The sequence below is a fragment of the Cheilinus undulatus genome, linkage group 2, assembly GCF_018320785.1.
Source record: "Cheilinus undulatus linkage group 2, ASM1832078v1, whole genome shotgun sequence".
NCBI classification, from domain to species: Eukaryota; Metazoa; Chordata; class Actinopteri; order Labriformes; family Labridae; genus Cheilinus; species Cheilinus undulatus.
This window is the reverse complement of record NC_054866.1, coordinates 39663473-39682129: the sequence shown is the minus strand read 5'-3', so window position 1 is coordinate 39682129 and position 18657 is coordinate 39663473. Positions and strand designations below refer to the sequence as shown.

At 38.6% G+C, this 18657-nt stretch overlaps 1 protein-coding gene across 3 annotated transcripts in view; it reads right to left on the bottom strand.

The window, feature by feature from the left end:
- robo1 (roundabout, axon guidance receptor, homolog 1 (Drosophila)) overlaps positions 1 to 18657 on the bottom strand; it is a 350443-nt gene that overhangs the window by 203711 nt on the left and 128075 nt on the right. For 2 of the 3 annotated variants that reach the window (XM_041803292.1, XM_041803317.1), the window contains exon 3: positions 4283 to 4372. The exons of the other annotated variant lie outside the window; for it this stretch is intronic. In XM_041803292.1, the coding sequence (XP_041659226.1) occupies positions 4283 to 4372 (90 nt within the window). The remainder of the gene's footprint in view (positions 1 to 4282; positions 4373 to 18657) is intronic. 3 annotated transcript variants of the gene reach the window in all.

Sequence of the window (18657 nt, the reverse complement as noted above, 5' to 3'; positions counted from 1 at the left end):
AAGAATCAAATTCAATAACACAGTAGTCTGAGCCTCTCTATTCAGCAGCCAATCAGTGGAGAGAGTATCAATTTCCTCCCCATTTTTATTTTCACAACCTGACAAATAGAGCAGCCCTCTGAGGTGGACTTCCTTTGTGATCGGTGACAAACACAATGGTAGCCGTCAGCAGAGAGGCAGGATATGAGTTCTGATGCGCTCTCTGAAGTCACGCTCTGCCTTTCATGTCCAGGCAGAAGAGCCAAAGACTTATGTGGCCTTATATGTGTGTTGGGTAGCAAAGTATGAGAGCTTTTTGTAATCCTCTGCCTTTACACAGGTCAGTCTCATTTATTATGAATGTTAAGTTCTGTGCAAAGCTCTTTGATATTGGGAAACAATTTAGAGCTAGCTGAGAGTTGATGTCTTGGGGGACCAATAAAAAACACTTTCAATGTGTTGTGAACTTCAGGTCAGCACGTGGTTCCTTAAAATTCAAAGTGGGCTGAATTAATCCCAGGTGACGACCATATAAGACATTAGCATATCACTGTCTGTAGCAGCTGCTTCAAGGTTTTAAAGGATAAAAACAAAGGAGTTTGGGGGGGCTATGGAGGAAGAAGACCTTATGATTCATTTCACCAAGCAGTCTGGTTTTGTACAACTGAGTTAACATAGCCAACTGTACCTTTATTTGTTTGTTTGTTTATTTCTGTTTTTTTGCAATCTAACCTTTTAACCTTTACTTAGCCAGGTTAGTCCCATTGAGATCAGAGATCTCTTTTTCAAAGGAGACCTGAAAATGTGGGGGTATAAGCTGGCAGTGTGTCTAGCTCCACCGTTTAGGGTTGGATAGGTGTGCTTGGAACCACAACTAAAGGTGTCTTACTATGCAGAGGTAGTAAGAGCACTGCATAGTAGTCCTAGTAATTAACAATTGTTATCAAGCAAATTTTTGCAGGTGAGCCTTCTACTCTCTTGATTCTTTGAGCATGAGCAGTCTGAGTAGCAGTGCTCATGCTGTTGGTCTGGCAGCGCTGAATTGCTAATATGCATGTTGACATGGAAAGTAGCTTCTATCATGATCCTGTCAAGCACCCAGTCTGAAACAGTTGTTATTCTTCTCTAATGGAGCTTCTTATGAAATAGGTTCAGTTTTTTCAAAGCTTCAGTCATTGATAGCGTAAATAATCAAATGATTAAAATAACAGTGAGTTTATCCTTTTAAAAGCTTGTAAAGCCTAACTTGTGTCATGGGGGTGTAGATATGAAAATGAGTTGACTGAGGCCGTGATAAAGAAGCCCAATTTTCATCGAGACCTCCTCATTCTGCCTGAGTGTCATATGTCAGAGTAAGTTCAAATAAACATTGAAAATTAATCTGAAATCAGTGATTCTCGTTCTCTATGATAATCACTCAACTCACATGACAATTAAAGCCAAGCTGGCACCTAAAGGAGCCTTCAGCATCATGTTTGAAGGTGCACTGTTCTTTCACCTGAGCAAAAAGTGGCAGCTGTCAAGATAATCCTCCTGCAGCGAATCACGCTCCCTGAAAATTGAATCTTTGGCAGATGCCCACTTCACCCTATCAACGGCAGACTGAGGTATTAGGACACATTAGTCTCATTTCCAATCCACTGACTGGGCCAGATCAATTTCCTTCATTTTCATGCACAGATGGGATTAAATGGCCAGATTAAAGATGAACTTCTGGCACTGTCCACCCGTCAGATTTAAGATGAACTTATGCTAAATGATGCATGACATAATTTTCCTGTTTAAACACTCACTCAAAGCATGCTGAGCCTTTTGAAACTGGGATCTCTGATGATATTCTCAAAGTTTACATTAAGGATTTCTGCACTAGTTTGCACTCAAAATTTTCAAATGCTTGGCATCAAAGATAAAAGCACAGCTTGATAATAGTTAAATTTCAGGATTTTTTTTTTTTTTTTTTTTTTAGTCTCTTAAGCAAATAAAGTCCAGAGCAGCAAGCACTGCACACAGCGATGACCCTCTGGCAGTTAATTTGGACTTCCTTTTCTGCACAAGGTTTCCTGAAGCTGTGTGAGGTCAGTTATTCTCCTTGGGAGGTAAGCGTCCTCACTGGGGAAACACACTGAGAACACTTATTTCACTCACTTTCAGCCTGAAACCAAAACACATACGTCATCACAATGTTTCTCCAGAAACCTGTGAGCCCTCATGAGGTGAGTCTGAGTCCACATGTGAGGACTCCCTCTTACAGCTCTTCACCACAAAGCAACCTAAGACACAAAGATCTGACAATACTTGTATGCATTTTTCAGTTTGAAAACTTTTAACTTTGATTTCTGCCTCCATTATAGCTTTTACAAAGTGATTTTTGTATTTCTGGTCTGATTAATTAGCCTGTTTTCACTTCAGAGGGCTTAAATACAGCAGCTCAGTCAGTCGCCAAAAAAGTGAAAAGCTTTTTAGGTGCCCCTTGAGTGCAATTTGTGCTTTTTTCTTAAATTTGCATTAAACCACTTACAAAGAATAAGGCTCACAGAGTTTGTATGCGAAGTCAGATCAACGGATGTATAATTAAAACATTTTTGACATGTTCAACCATTAAACAGGGGATCAATTCCAGTGTTTTAAGAATTTGACTTCATTCCTAGGTAAGAAGTGTATTTATCAACTAAAGGCATGTCAACTAGTTTATCAGTCAAGTGTGTGTTTAGTTAAAGCACCTGTGAGGACCTTTCCATTTAATTTTGTGCCTCCTGTGGACCATGAGGTGTGTTTCATCTCTTTTCTGATTTTATCCTACACAAAAATCAAACATCTGGTCCAACACATATCCCCAGCAGCTGTTTCAGGCATTAAGATGATGGCATAAATATAATCAATCTCGTGTTTCATTACCAACTAAAACTCCTCATGGGTATTTTAATACTCAGTACTTTCATCCAAGAATGCACATTATTATTTACTTAAATCATGCTTTTATCCCTGCACGTAACTATAAGTATTTCTGTACCCATTTACCAATTGGTTATGTTGACCATGTGTTAATAATGGATGCACTTCTAAAAGCAATAACATATGACCTGCAAGTTTTAGAACTGATTTGGATATTGCTCATCTACTATCGGCATCATTTTTTGTTGATCTACCCAGAGGTTGCCAATGTATTATAGCAAATCTGACCTTAAAATGCTTTAATTCATGTTCCAGAGTCATATTTTGAATCTAAGAGCGTCATCTACTGTATGTTTACACAATACTTAGAGGATTACACACAAGAATGTGTTGAAAGACAGCCAGTGCTTTCTGATAAATATAAGGACAGGGTTACATGAAAACAGTTTAAAAGACAAACAGCATAGTATTACGAGAAGTTCTATAATTTGTACATCCATCACCTATACTGCTTATCCCAATTATTCTCAACTGGTAGGTCGGGACCCAAAAGTGAGTTGCAAAGTTGTTACCAATGAGTTCCCAATGTGTGCCAGGATAAAAAATATGACATAAAGTCCATGATGACTGGATGCCCTAAAAGAACATACAGTACACCCATATGTTTTTTCCGTTTTCTTGTGAGGACAAGTACATTTCTGACTATTTCTCAAGATTTCAAATCACATATCTCCTAACACTGCTGGTTTTGCTGGGATAATAATGGAAGTTTGTGAGAAATTACCAAATTTCTATGGTATTTTGGGAAAATAGAGTCAAATTGCTGTATTCATGTAATTTATATAGATATTTGTTTTGTCCAGTCTCTTTGTTTAATCATTTTTCCAAAAAGGAATTGCAATATTTCATATTATTTATATTACAAATTATTAATTACAAATTATGAAAATATGTGTGGTTGAACATTTTGAAAAAATGTTGTACTTTCTCTAGAGGCTTATGGATATGGACCAAATGTTGCAATGGCACCCAACATCAAAAGGGCATATTCAGTGATGTAGTTAACATTTCAAACTAGACTAGTAAAACACATATACTTGAATACTTGAAAATTACAGGACAGTTTGTATAAAGATCGTGAGAGCTGGTTGGAAACTATAAAGAGAAATATAATGTTAGCTTGCATGGTCACTTAGATGGATGACTACAACAACACAAATGAGCAGTGAAAGAGAAGTGGAAGTCCATGTGAGACCTTGCCCCCTTGATGTAATTTTTTTACCAGTCACTTAAATGTACCAGATATGCATGAGTATATGAGCAGTGAGGATTGTAAACAATATAGATCTATTTTGATATGTACAGGAAGCAGTAATGAGCCTTAAGACTAATGGGAAAGCAGCAGCAGTACCTGTGTAGCCCAGAGAGTTGTCATCCTCGTGTTCAGTGGTGGGAGCTGGTGTTGCCCCTTCCTTGACTCCTTCTTGAGGGACTCCCGTCTCTGTCAACAATAACACCACAGGAACTGAGAACCTGGACGCATTCTGCACACTTCCCCCACCACCCACAGTCCAAACTTGCAGCCCTCTGCATCCGTGACACATGCAGAGAGCAACCACACAAAGAAGTGCTGAGCTCCATCCTTTTACAGTCTGTCTCTGAGTGCAGAATCCAAACTGCCACATTGTAATCCCAAAAACGGAGTATATTCCAAGTGTTCTGCCTGGTAGATGTGTCAGCTTGTTGTGTTAAGACCCATCAGAACGGTGTCTGCAGCTTTTGTCTCAGCAGGAGGTCGTTGTGCTCTCCTGCATTGGGCGTGAGTGTTTTGTGTGTGGGTACTAAACAGAGTCATCTCCCCTGTATCAATAGCCATAAGTGGCTGCACCCCTAAGGGAGCACATGGACCGGACAGCGGGAGGGAGGGACCGGGGGACACTCTGCATGATTGACATCGCCACTTTGCATGCACACACACATGCTCCTGATGCAAATACAATGATGCACCATTAATTGCTAATCAGCTCCTTTTGATTCCTGCCTGTCTTTTTGTGTGTGTCATCTTTGTGAGTGACAGGTTGAGTGCGTGCGACAGGAGGTGTGAGGGCGGGACAGGCTAGGGGGAGGGAGGGAAAAAGAGAGGCCAAGAGTGTCTGGTTGTGCATGGCTTATGGGGGGAAATGGGGAGGCCAACTGTGCCCTCATGATGGCTCTGTGAGGAATAAATCAAACTCAGCCATGCTTGTTCTCTTTGTGGCTCTCTGACAGGGGGTTAATTTGGGCCAGGGAGGTAAGAGAATCTTAATCAAAGAGAGTCCAACCCCTTTAAGCTAGCTGGGTGGCGGCCTGTCGGAAGTATCTGTTTCTTCAATGAGATCTGGCATCACTTCTGATAAATAGCAGACGACAGACGGAATCGCTTATTGGAGGGTACTTTAGATCACCGGAGTGTGAAGAAGAAGGGAACCCATCATTTCATCCACCCCTCCCACTGTTAGAGAAAAAAAATCCATGCAGACTTTCAACCCACAAACTCACTTTCAACAGATTTGGACACAGACAAAGACACTAGAAACATAGTGATCATTTCCTCCCTGCTGCTCCTGTAGCATTGCAATCAGAGTGTGACAGTGAAAGGACGTCACACTGGCACAAACCTATCATCATCCACTCCTGTTTATCCAAACAGCAGCGTATGACTGACAACACTACAGGAGAGCAGAACGCCTGAGTCACCCAGAAATAACCGCATAGGTTATTCTGTCATGCACATGAATGGAGCGAGATGGTACACATTACACACGAGATGAAAACATGTCGACATGTAGAAACACAGACATCAAACAGAGTCTGAAGTACTGTCTGACACTTACAGCGTGACACCAGGAAGATGTGGCAGTGTTTTCTTTGAGGTTTTTGTGAAACAGACAAATTAAGCACAGATGCAGTCTCTGCTTCTGACTTGAAAAGAATTGTTGCACTGACAGGAATTACAGGCTGGGACAAGTACCAAAAACAAATCTGTTCAAGAACGAGGAGCTTTTTGTAATTCGTCTTGCAAGGAGTAAACATACTTCCACTGAGGGCTATGTAAGTGTACTGGCCTCAGGACTGCACACTGAGAATGACTTACAACAAAGCCAACTGCTTGCGTGTTGTTCTTAACAATTCAATCATCGTTAAAGAGCTCAACAGTGTGATCCTGGAAGGAAAATCCCATTCATTTTCTCCATAGCTGATCTGATTATTAGTTGTGTTACCTGTGTGTGAAATGATGGCTTATGCTGGGCATACACAGCAGACAAAAGCCTGTAAGATATCAACCGCTTTGACAGAAAAACACAGTTTACTTGCAATAATAGCCAAAAAACTACAGTACCCACAATCCTAGAGTGTCAGAAAAAATACCTGATAGGTAGAGTGTTCAGTAACCATGTAAATGTATACCACGCCCACGGATGATCACTGTCAGCTGCAACCTTTTTTCACAAGAAATACTACAAAATCTAATGTTTTACAGACATGAGTATGAAGGTAGCTAAAGGGGGGATTTAAGGTTCAGCTCCATAGGATGTTGTGCCTACCGAATAATCCCTCATTTTATTAGAAGGAAAGTATGTTATGGAAAATATGTTTCTGAACTTGACTTTTACTTTTTTTTATCTGCTTTTTAATGTGATGAAATTCTGTTCATTGTTGAGACAAATATTAATGCCATTAAATGAGTCTTCTAAATCAACAAAGTTTTGAATCCAGGACTTTCATGTATCTCTACATAGTGTTACTAGGCCTAATTTTAAAAGTACATAAAGGTGATTTTTCTGCTAATCTATTGACATTTCTTTTAAAGCGGTAGTTCTCAACCTGTGGACCCACCCAAAGTGGGTGGTGATGATGTTTCCAGTGGGTTGAGAAGGTGTGCCTGGAAAAAAATGGCCAAAGACTATAAGCATTTTTCAATTTTGTTGCTGTCAGTAGAAAGTGAACAAAAAATGTACTTGACAGATATTTTTCTGAATTATTCAAGAATTTTTATTGTGAATTTACCTAAAATCTTTGAGAAATTTTCCCTATAATCTTTTTAGGAAACGTAAAGTAATTTCCCCTCATTTTTGAGTATTAACTTATATGGGGGCATTTTTTCAAAAACTTTTAGTAACATTCTCTGGGACTTTTCCCCCAAATCTTTAAATTTAACAAGGAACTAGGAACTCTACAGAATTTTCAGCAGTAGCTAGTTAGGCTACAAGGACTTTTCACAGAACATAATCATGGAATGGTTCATTGAGTAATTCTGGTTGAAAAGAATATCAGAAATTTGGCCGCTGACAATAGCTCATTATCAATTTGGTAGTGGGTCCTGAGGCAGGACCACCTGAGAACCACAACTACATAAGATTTCTCTATAAGCTCACATTTTGCAATATTATTGCACTATTTTATGTTTGAAGGGCGGAGCTTTTTATCTGCCTATTAACCTAAAATCATCATTCTAAATCAGTGTTTGGCTACCTATGACTACAATACAGCAGTCAAAAACACTGAAGGGCCTCTCGTTGTGTTAAAATTCACTCGCCTCTCAGCTGTTCTGATGAATATTTAACATGCTACATCAAAACAACCCCAGACAAGCAAACCAAAGGATTAAATAAGTGAAATAATACTTCAGTGATTTACTGCTACCTATAAATTCATGTCTGAGTCTGTGTGAACTTGCTCGTCCAGTTGCTTTTATTGGACTAAACTGACTGTGAAAAAGTGTAGGCCTAAGTCTTTTTAAGGTATGATATGGCATCAGAAGGATTATGTGACTTGAAATATTATTAGTAGTTACTATGCCTTTTTCCAAAATGATGCTCAGAAAGCTTCGCCCAAATGCCAAAAATCTTGAGGGATGGACTCACATACCCGTAGATTTGTCATTTTAGGGGTGCTGAGGTGAAATTTAGGGGTGCTTCAGCACATCTTAAAGGGGTCTAAAATGCCTTTAAGTAGCTGGTTAGGTTGGTTCATGCATTGAAAATGTTGATATATTGCCTTTTCTAAAAGAATTGAAAAACTGTACACAATTGGTTAAAAAAAAAATCAAATTAAATCATGAGTCCTTTGATCAACAGTATAGTGCACACTCGCTACTGACTTATCAAGGCAATTATTTTCTTTGGAGACAGCAAAACAACAGCTTTAGACAATACATTTCAATGTTAAAAAGCAAAAATTTTCCCACCCATTACTGGTAATAATGCATATCATATAGGTAGGCTACAAGAGTGTCCATCTCCTCTTAGTAATAATTGTTGCGTCATGTATCTCTAACACTATGTGATATGTGACATTTACTACTTAATCTTCTCATTCATTCACCTAAGCAACAACTTCAGCAACAACTTACTGTGGCTTTAATGTAATTAAAATATTCATGAACAGAAAGCTAGCTATGCACTTGAGCTCACAGTGTAGCCCGCTAGCAAGAAGCTAACATCATAGCTTGGAAAAAACGAGAAGCTAACATTGTCTAAAACTCACATCTACAAGTCCTCCGTGATTAATAGAATTGCTCACATAACTTATGAAATAGCCTGTTTGTATTTTGTGCCATTTTAGTGCACTTTAATATACTTTCAACAGTTTACTAACCTGAGAGCACAGACAGGGAGTCACAGTTGCTACGCAGCGTGTTCTGACGTTCTCACCGCTTCCTAGCTGTTTACACTTAGCAAGAACAGTGTGAGCAGAGCACCACCTCCTGGACAAACTGAGTACGACCTTTAATCTTGACAGCTTTACTGGAAGTTAAGTGACTTTCTCTCTTATCAAACACACGTGAATTTACAAAAACAATACATTTTAAACAATTTCAAGACCTGTACATAAGTAAAGCAGATGCAAAAGCAGTATGATATCTTGCAGTGTTTGAGCTGTCTTTGGACTTATTAGTTTAAAATAAAAGTCTCATTTTCAGGTCTACAATGGAAGATTATGGTTTCTTCTTGGCTTTGTGAAATATATTTGAAAAAAAAAAGAGTTATACAAAATAAAGCTATATTTTTTCCTTTTCCTGTGATAACAGTGTAGATGCAAAAGTGGACCTTTTATGCAAATAACAACAGCCTTGTTTTCAGCTTCTGAACAGAGCATTTAAACCTTTCCATTTACTGGTAAAAGCATCTCCAGGAAATTTTGGATTAGTCTTGATTTTAGTGCCCCCTGTGGACAAAGCTGGAGCCTACAAATTTCCTCTTTATTGGCCATGTCCTGTGTGAGATTTAAAATTGTTCTCAAAAAGTCACATTTTTTATTCTGCTAACAGCCAAACATATGACTAGCCTAATTTAAAGCATCGGTGAATATATGCTGTAACACAGCTGCACAGCCCTGAACTTAGAAACCTAATAATGTATTTGTCTGGTTCCTGAAGGAATACATCCTGATGGTGACCCTGTCCTAACTATGCAGCTCTAGTATATGAGTAGTATACAAGTTTGTCAGGAAAAATATGAATCAAAACTGCTTTGCTGATTACAGCAGTGCAGGTCTGAATAATAACCATTGAACAGTGAAAATGTACAGTCATAATCCTGAATATGCTGGTCTTTTAAAACCAGTGTTGGGGAGGTTACACATCCTAACACTTACTGGTAAAACACACCAGAAGATATACAGCAAGATGAATTCTTAAACATTTTTATCTTGATATAAGTCTTGATTAATGTGTTATCTTGTAAGATTTAGGCTATATCAGTTCTTCATATCCAATTCCCCTGGTAAGTCTTTACATGATTTGCTCCATTGTCAGGTCCAATTAGTGACCCCTTTAGAGGCATTAACAGGTGTTACATCCAACTCCCTCTGGGGTCTGAGGATGAAAAGTCAGGACCTCAATGTTATCCCACAAAGCCCCTCCTTTTAACCCCAATCTTGCTCCCAGCCCCAGTTTCCCTGTTGGATAATTAGCAGGGCACATGTGCAGATAACTGACTGCTTTTCAAACAAAACAAAGGCTGGCCTGGGCCCCCTTTGGTCAGTCCCCTCAAAGAAGACCATGTCTGGAGTATTCCTCAGTGACACAGGCTTATGACTTTGTTTCTATGCTGTATTTGATATTTTTAAGAACCCAATAACAGGTAACTATTTATAGCTACATGGAAAAGTAGCAGCATTAGTTGGGAACCAAATAATGTTGCAGTATGTTAACTACCAGTGTTTCTTCTGTCACCAAAATTGTCAGACTTTGACTTAGTTTGCCCTCAGTGACAGCTACAGCTACTCTAGCTGTGCTGCCAGCTAGTTTTTGCTACATCTCTCAGAGGTCTAGCTACCAGTAAAGCTTAATTTAATGTAAGGTAATTGTTGCGCAACCAGATTTACCAATGCATGTTCAGATCTTCTCTAACAAGAAATAAAACTTCAGTATCAGTATGTAACTCTGTTGCTAAGTGTGCTCAATCAACACTTGATTCCCTCCATGCCCTGACATAACAATAAACCTGATGTCTAACTGATTGCCCCTGTTGTCGAGCTTGTTTAGTGTGACAAACACTGTGAGCTCTTAATAGACGAGGATGCAGGAGCCAAAGCTGTTGTTTCATTGTTATCTTGTCATGTATTGGCAGAAGTGCTGCTGCCCCAGCAGCCTGTAGAAGTGATGGATGGCCTTAAAATGATGAGGGGGGAGTCAGACTCTAGGGCTTGTTAACAGGGCTGACTGATTGGTGGCTGTAGGACAAGTTCCTCTACACAGGCTGATCAGAGAGACAGCATAATTGTGTTGTTACATGACCTTAAGCAATTTAAATGATTACATTGTTTTCTTGGAAAGCTTTAGTCTGATGAGAGAGAGAGAAACCTGAACAGGAGGAGGGAAAAAGGGCTCTGAGATCTTACTTGCTTGTACCATCAGTTCTCAGTTAAAAGTCAAAATTGTGTCTTTCCTCCTTAATTTACAATCCATAATCCAATTTCACAGTAACTTCATCAGTTTAGTTTAGAGTTTAGTAGATTTAACATTACTGAAGACACACAAACAGCACAGTCTTTCACTAAAGTCTTTCTCAGCAGAAGGCGGTCTGTTCGCTTCATCTGTTTCCACAGCCCCATTACACTAATTTCCATTTTGATTACACTTTCTTTGTTTTCTGCATGACTAATGGAGTTTTAATCAGGCCTTGAGATAATACATACACAGAGAGCTCTTACTGCTGCAGAGAAAAGGAGAAGGACAAAGTCAGAGTGGAGAGGCTTTTTGTCCGTGACTTACAAAAATGAGCAAAGAAATCTTCATTTCTTTACAAAGGACTTGAGATTGAGATAATGCCAAACTATTTAAGATAAGAGTTGGTGTATTTTCTGTCAAAATGTAATAGGGGCTCAAGTAATCCTAGTATTGATTTATAGAATAAAAGTGATGCATTTATCATCAAAGAAAGATATGACTCAACTCATTACTTGGCATATGTGTGATGTCTTTAAACTCAACTTTTCTGACAGACGCCTTTACAAAAAAGTTAGATTTTGTAAAAAATAGACAAAATTATACACATTTAAAATATGTAGTTGGTTTCAACAATCAATGACTCAAAAACATTTCAAAAAGTTCCATCAATCTCAACATTTAACTACTCGGCCTCAGGTAAACTGGCAGCTAAACATTAAAAAAGTTAAATATAACTTTATAATATAAAAAATAGAACATGTAAAAATGCCTTCAGTTTAATTTTTAGGCTGACTTTGGATGCCTGTAGATCGCAGTTGTACTGTAGGATATTTATGCCAATGTAACATCTCATCTACAATGTGTATGGTGGGGCAAAGTTGTTACCCCCCATCAGTCCTCAGAGGTATTAACAGAGATGTAATATGGTAAATGAGAGCTCCCTGTGTGTACATGTTTCTATGTGCATGCTCTTTTGTGCTTCTGTAACATCATAATGCAGGCAGTGGGAGACCAACATCCAACTGTAATGGGTGTGCTATGTTCTAATGTCCTTACAGGCATAAGGACACCACAGTCTTTAACCTCCAGTTTCTACATACTCCTTCTTTGCTGCCATCCACTTGTGCAAGTGCATCGCGGAGCAGATTGCTCCCTTTGTGGTCAATCTTTGCAGTTCCACTGCCCATACTCTGGTGTTTCCCAGAAGTGCCACTCTGCTACACTTCGCTGGAGATTCCTGCCAGGTTTACTGTGACAGTGGCCACTGCCAAACCTTAACAATCCGTGCATGGACTCCCGATAGCAAATCATCACTATATCAACATTATGTCTCATCCTGTGGCACAAGCAAATGGTCAACAGGAGTTCAGTGGGTCACAGAGCCAATATGGCACCACTAACAAGAAAAAAATCCATTTTAAAGTGGAAAACCACTGAATTTTACATGAAACTGCATATACATCAACTTTTTACCTTCATAATCTGCTTACGAATGGTGGAAGCAATAAAACCATGAAATCATGTTGAAATGAATGGCAAATCCACCCTAGGGAGGCAAAAAATTGGCTGCTTACATGCTAGTCCTGAGTGACCTCTTAGCTCTCCTGTGATCTCAGATCAAACTACTCAGGGCTGAGCAGTGCTGCAGACATGTTTCCAGTGTAGGAGGTAATTCACCTCTGGGTGGAGCAAAGTGCTGTGCATCTTTTAACCCGTTTTTAAAATCCCCAGTTTTTTTCCACTTTTTTGCCTTTTGAACTCATTTTTGAAACTTTAAACCCTTGTCATCTCCACTTTTTCTTCTCATTCTTTTGCCATTTTCAACCAAGTTTTTGAAACCATGTGCCCATTTTTACACCTCTTGTCTGTTTTGCCCTTTGTTTTATCCCTTTCTCACTTTTTCTGCCAGTTGTGTCACTTTTAAAAACCCTTTTAAGAACTTTAGCTGCCTTTCTTTTTGCCATTTTTCACCCACTGTTGTCTCTTTACCCCATATTTGCCACTTTTAACCAAGTTTTTACACTTCTTGTCTGTTTCTGCCATTTTTAAACACCTTTTTTTTCTGCCCACTTCTGCCACTGTTCTTTTGCAATTTTAACCCATTTAAGCCAATCCTTTACACATTTCCCCCACTTTTCCCACCAATTTCTGCTACTTTTTACCCATTTTTACCCTTATGACCCTTTTTTTTTGCCATTTTCACAACCAATTAATTTTTTTCCTCTTACAGCTGTCTCAGTTTTCTCTAATCTAAATTTTGGCATCCTGATTCTGTTTTAAAAAGGGGGGTTACATTTTGGAAAAAGTTAAATGTACTACAGCATAAAAAAATAAATACAATTATTTTCTTGTTTCATATTAAGAGTGGTAATTATTCAGGTTGAAAATAAAATATGGTTATCACAGATTAAGCTTACAATAGGACCGTGATTTTGCTTCCCCTCATTTGGCAGGACCCCAGAAAGCTCTCCCCTTTATACCCTCCATAGGTGGCCTTTAGTGCCCTACATTAAACAGTAGTCTTTCATAACCATACAAGTACATTATATAAACATTAATTACGTTAGCAGCTAATTTAAATGATGCAAATAATATCCATATGATAAATATACTCAGAATAAATCTTTAGCAAAATTAATCTCCCCATATGTTAGAAAAAAACAGAGTCACAAATCAGTGAGTTATGCAGCAGCTGTCGTGAGAAAGTGGAGCAAATGACACACTTAATACTCACGCTCACATTTGGCATGAGCTCTGCTGACCCATGGGCTCTTAACATTTCATCATGTAGGAAAGTCTGCCACCAAAACCACTGTGAAGTATATTAATAGCTAATTGATGCCTTTGACTCCAGGCTGGAGTCATAGACTGTACTATAAATCACCAAAGAGGGAAAAATGTGTGTATGATAGCATATGTCATTACTCTGTATGTTTGAGGTCACAATGCTGAGCCTGCTCTTAGTCTGGCAGTAAAACAGTCTTATTTATGTCCTGATTTACGGTTATCTAACTTAATATAAATTGCATTGATCAGTGCATTGACTTATTTTCACACTGCTAAGTCTCAAAAACTGGGAAATTATAGGAATGCTTTATGTTTAGAGACAGTGTATGTTGGGAAAAAAATAGTGGAATTAAGAGCAAAAAGAGAAGAAATCAAGTTTTGTCCCTGACTCTTAATGGTACACATTGCTATCATGTTCTCTACAGTCATTGTAGTTACAAAGAAAAACTGCAACAATTAGAACTGCATTAGCTCCCATGGGTTAACTGCAGATAAAAACCAAATGTTGACAAATGACTTTGCAGACATTTTCCCTCATTATGTCACCAACAGTCTCAGTTTTTCGGAACATTGCTCCAGCTGGAGGAAGCATCAGTGCAATGACAGACTGTGATCACTACCCGCCACTTTGTCGCTGAACGCATGCACACGGGAGTTTACTGTTGCCAGTCGCGCTGCTGTTTTGTGTGTATGTTTTATCTGTTCACAACCAGCGTTTTGTTGGTTATAAAACCCCCACCCTTCATACACACACGCCACTCTTCAAAGCTGGAATGTGACTCATCTTTGAATGCATGAGTGGCTGATTGTGGTTAAATAAATAAAATTGCAAATGTCAAGGAGAGAAATACGTGCAAGTTTGCTTACTGATAGATTTGCTCGGAGGGCATCAGCAACCCAACCACAGGAAGAAAAACAGAGAGACAGTTCCAGGACAAATAGAGCTGATTGGCTTGAAGGGTGATTAATACTGCATGGTCACTTCACTGAGTTACTCAGTGAGTTAGCCGCTAGCACTGTTAGCATCACAGCTGCTGTCATGGCCCTTTTGGGATCATGCTAAATTTAAAGAAAGGCTTTAACTTTTCATGGATATCTAATTCCTCATAATTTTACATTATGTAAGATGCACTATAAACTTTTCTTCTCAGTTACTGATGTCATGTGAGTTCAAGCCTGTGAGAAGTCTGAACTTGCACTGACTTCTCTGTGCAGCTGAGGAAGCATCAACACAGCTGGCAACAGCCCACATGTCCATCTCCATGACATCGGACCAGAGAAAAGTAAAAGGAGTATAAAAAATAGAACGCCTGATGCCTGACGCTGGTAGATGTCCAGATGTTTTCAAAAATCACAGCAGAAGAGCCCTCTTGTAGGCCCGTAAGGTACATAAACATGAGAAAGGGCCCCCTTTGGTGCCCTCTCAGTGGACAGAATCAACCAAAATACCCAATTTGGTGCCCTCTTTGTGGACAAAATATGTCAAAGGACCTTCTTAAGGGCCCTCTAAATAGACAAATAATAATAAAGTGCCCTTTTAAGGGCCTTCTTCATTGACACAATTTGACATATTTGACAGATTGCCTCTTATGTCCCCTCTAAATTGACAAAAAATGACAATGTCACCTTAAGCACCCTTGAACCAGCAAAATTTGACAAATTGCCTTTTAAGTGCCCTCTAAACAGACACAGTTTTATAAATTGCCTATTATTTACCTATAAGAAGACAAAATATGACAGTGTCAATTTAACTGCACTCTAAATAGATAATTTTTGACAAAGTGCCTTGTTAAGTGCCCTCTGTGCAACATCTGGCAAAGTGTTCTCTTTAGTGCCCTTTAGTAAACAATAAATGACAAAGTGTCTCTAGGTTGCCTTTTAAATGGACAATACATGATATATTATAGTCGTAGGTATCATCATAAGAAGAAATATTCAATTTTAACCAGAATTTCCAACTAGTATCTCACTTAAATGACAACTTTTGGTGCCTCACTGCGCAGTGGGTGCCATTTTTATTACTTTTGCCCCTGCCACTCAAACACCCTGAATCCGCCACTGACGCCTGAGATGCTTTTCTAGGTGATAACAACAAAGTCTTTCAAAAGTTGCAAGTCCTGTATCTGAGGTGAGCAGCCTCTCAGTGCTTCAGGCTGATCTGGAATCTGCAGCTTATGGTCACGGCTTATACTCAGCTTGTCAACATCTTTACCAGAAAAATGTCCTTCTAGGACTTCTCAGTATAAAACCCTGCTTCTTTGAAAGTACTGTATGCTGCACTTCACTCTAAAACAAAGGTTTCTTTGCTTTTAAGAGCGATTTGACAGAATAATATCATTAGAGATGTTTTTGACACTTTCTTTAACCCTTCGTCTGATAAAGTCACCAATACTTTCACTAACTTCATCACAAAGATGAGAGGAGATAAAGACGTGGGAAAATGTCATGTAACAGAGACACTAAAGATTCTAGAAGAGGAGTTAAGAAGTGAGCGGAGCAGATAATCCAGCACATTTAAGGCTCACTGCATTGACGCTACCTTGCTTCACTTAATCATGCACATGTGGTCTAAACACAAACATGCACACTGACAAAAGGGAAGGAAAGAGCCCTCAGACTTTATCCACATATGCTTTTAGTATAGTCTTTGAAATTCCATCAATATGTTAATGGGAGCAATTCTTTCCCAGACTCAAAGGCCAAAAACAAGCCTCTAATCCATCATTCCTTGCAGCAAAATCTTTTGAGGAGATGGTCTGACTTTCCAGGCTGGGAAATTACACTTTTATACTTAAATGAAATGCATTACAGCTGCTTTCAAAAGGAAAACATGACCACAACCACTTGACCATGACTCCTGGACTTGTTTGTGACAGTATTGCTGGTAAAAATGTAACCATTGCTGTAGGGTTGTAGAAAAATCATATTCATTTTTATCAAAAGAGGTGTAATAGTCGTTTATTATCCCAAGTTCACATGTGCCCTCGTTCCTGTTAAATCCCTTGGGGCTGTTTGTGCCATTAAAGTATGAGCCAAGGGGAATTCTGAAAAAGTTTTTTAATTAGAGATCCTCAGAGAGGAAAACATCCAGCAGTCATGTTTAACCTCCACGCTCTTTTGATGTGATGACACCCGGCGCTCAGTTCACACCAGGCACACCTAATCATCTCTTTCTTCTCTCAAGCTGTGTTATGGTCAAAACAAATGAGCAAACACTGAATGCACCTTGGTTTGCAATGTTTGCCAAATACCTCGAATGACAAGCAATTATGACATCATACCAGGGTGTTCTTCCTGACCTCTGAGTTAAAAAACACAATAGACAATAGAAGTGCTGTTGAAGGATACACTTACGCATGTGTTCATATATTCTCTCTTTCTCTTGGCTTTCTGCTGATATTTGAAGGGAGACTCCCTCTACAAGTGTGCTTGAATGTTTAAATATCTGCACAATGTTCAGTTTTATCTTGTGCATATTCAGAACATAAAGACATGAGCAGCATCTTTCATACTAAACCTCTGTAACTCTTTATGGGGCGAGGAACCATTAACGGCCACTTCAGTTGACTTCTTTCATGTCCTCCCTTTAACTCTCTGTCAGAGTAGAACCAGCTTGATTTTTCTCAGCCAATCAGTTGAGATCTTTCTATAAGTCACAGAAAGTGACATCACATCTGACGATCTGACCAATCAGCAGTGGCCCAGAGCATCTAAAATGTCCTGTTTCCTCCAGAACTACCAACACACAGTACCAACATCTCTTTTGGTCCCAAACAAATGGCTCTAATTTTGTAACCAACCATGGTTGGCTGATGAAATTCACACATTACGTATAAAGGTGAACAGTGATGTAATGATAGGTTTTGCTTGTGTAGGATTACTTGCAATTATTGCAATTTTAGCGTAAAAACAGGTCGAACCATATTTGATCATACGCCTGTTGACTGGTGTAAAATGTCTATATTAACACATATGGCCACAATAGAGTGATTTTCTTCACAAGTAACTTGACGTGATTTGGGATGAAAGTTCTTTATAGTGTAATAAGATGTTACTATTGGTTTGTAAAATATCAAAGCGTGATCCAAGAGTAAATTTGACAAATAGACATTTTCAAGGTATAACTAGTGAAAAACAGGTGCAATTTGTGGTCAGTTTTAAAACCTCATAACAATTTGGTTATACTTATGTAGTTATATTCATTTTTATTTTCACTTTCAGCGTATTTACACTCAAATTAATTTAGACAATATTTAGGATTTTTCAGGGCTTTCTGATGGAATTATAAGGAAAATTAAATCAAACAAATAGAGAAATTTAGGTGATTTTATTTTTATTACACTTAATGCATAAGTCAGTTTTTATCTTTATTGTGAGCCTCGTCACAGCTATAATTAACTTTTCAATTCAATATTTGTCTCTTTTTGGTATTTTGGTGTTGGAATTATGAGATAAAACTGATGGCATCACTACCACTCTTAGAGTAGACAAAAAAGATCTGAATCTAAAGACAACCTTATCAACTCTGATGTCCCCAACCCTGTCAGGAGACACTGCAGTCACCTCAGATGACTCAGTTTGACCTGGCTGTATTTCAAGCACCTCTTTAAAGATTCCTTATCTAACTTGAAAATAATTCTAAAAGTATTATTATTTAAATACATTCTCAGTGTGTGAGTAAATACTCATTCACCTCTATATGTGTTTATTTTTATGGATTTTTTTCCCACCATAAGGCAAGGAACATTACATGGTCATTATTAATTCCTAAGTGTTTCAATGAATGTCCTGTAAAGGGATAAAGCTTAAAAATATGAGTAAGCAGAAGAATATGAGTAAAATAAAATATATCAAACACACATAACTCTGATGCTCAGTTAAAAGCCAAGGAATAAAAATACATTTTAAGATGCAACTGAAGTAAGGTGGGGGACATTCTGATTTCCAGAGGTATCTCATTTCACAATTTACTACCACAGAAAATGCTAGATCACCAGGGGGTTTTAATCTGCTTTTGGGACAAGAAGAGGGAGTTGAACAGCAGACTTCAAAGATCTCAATGGAGC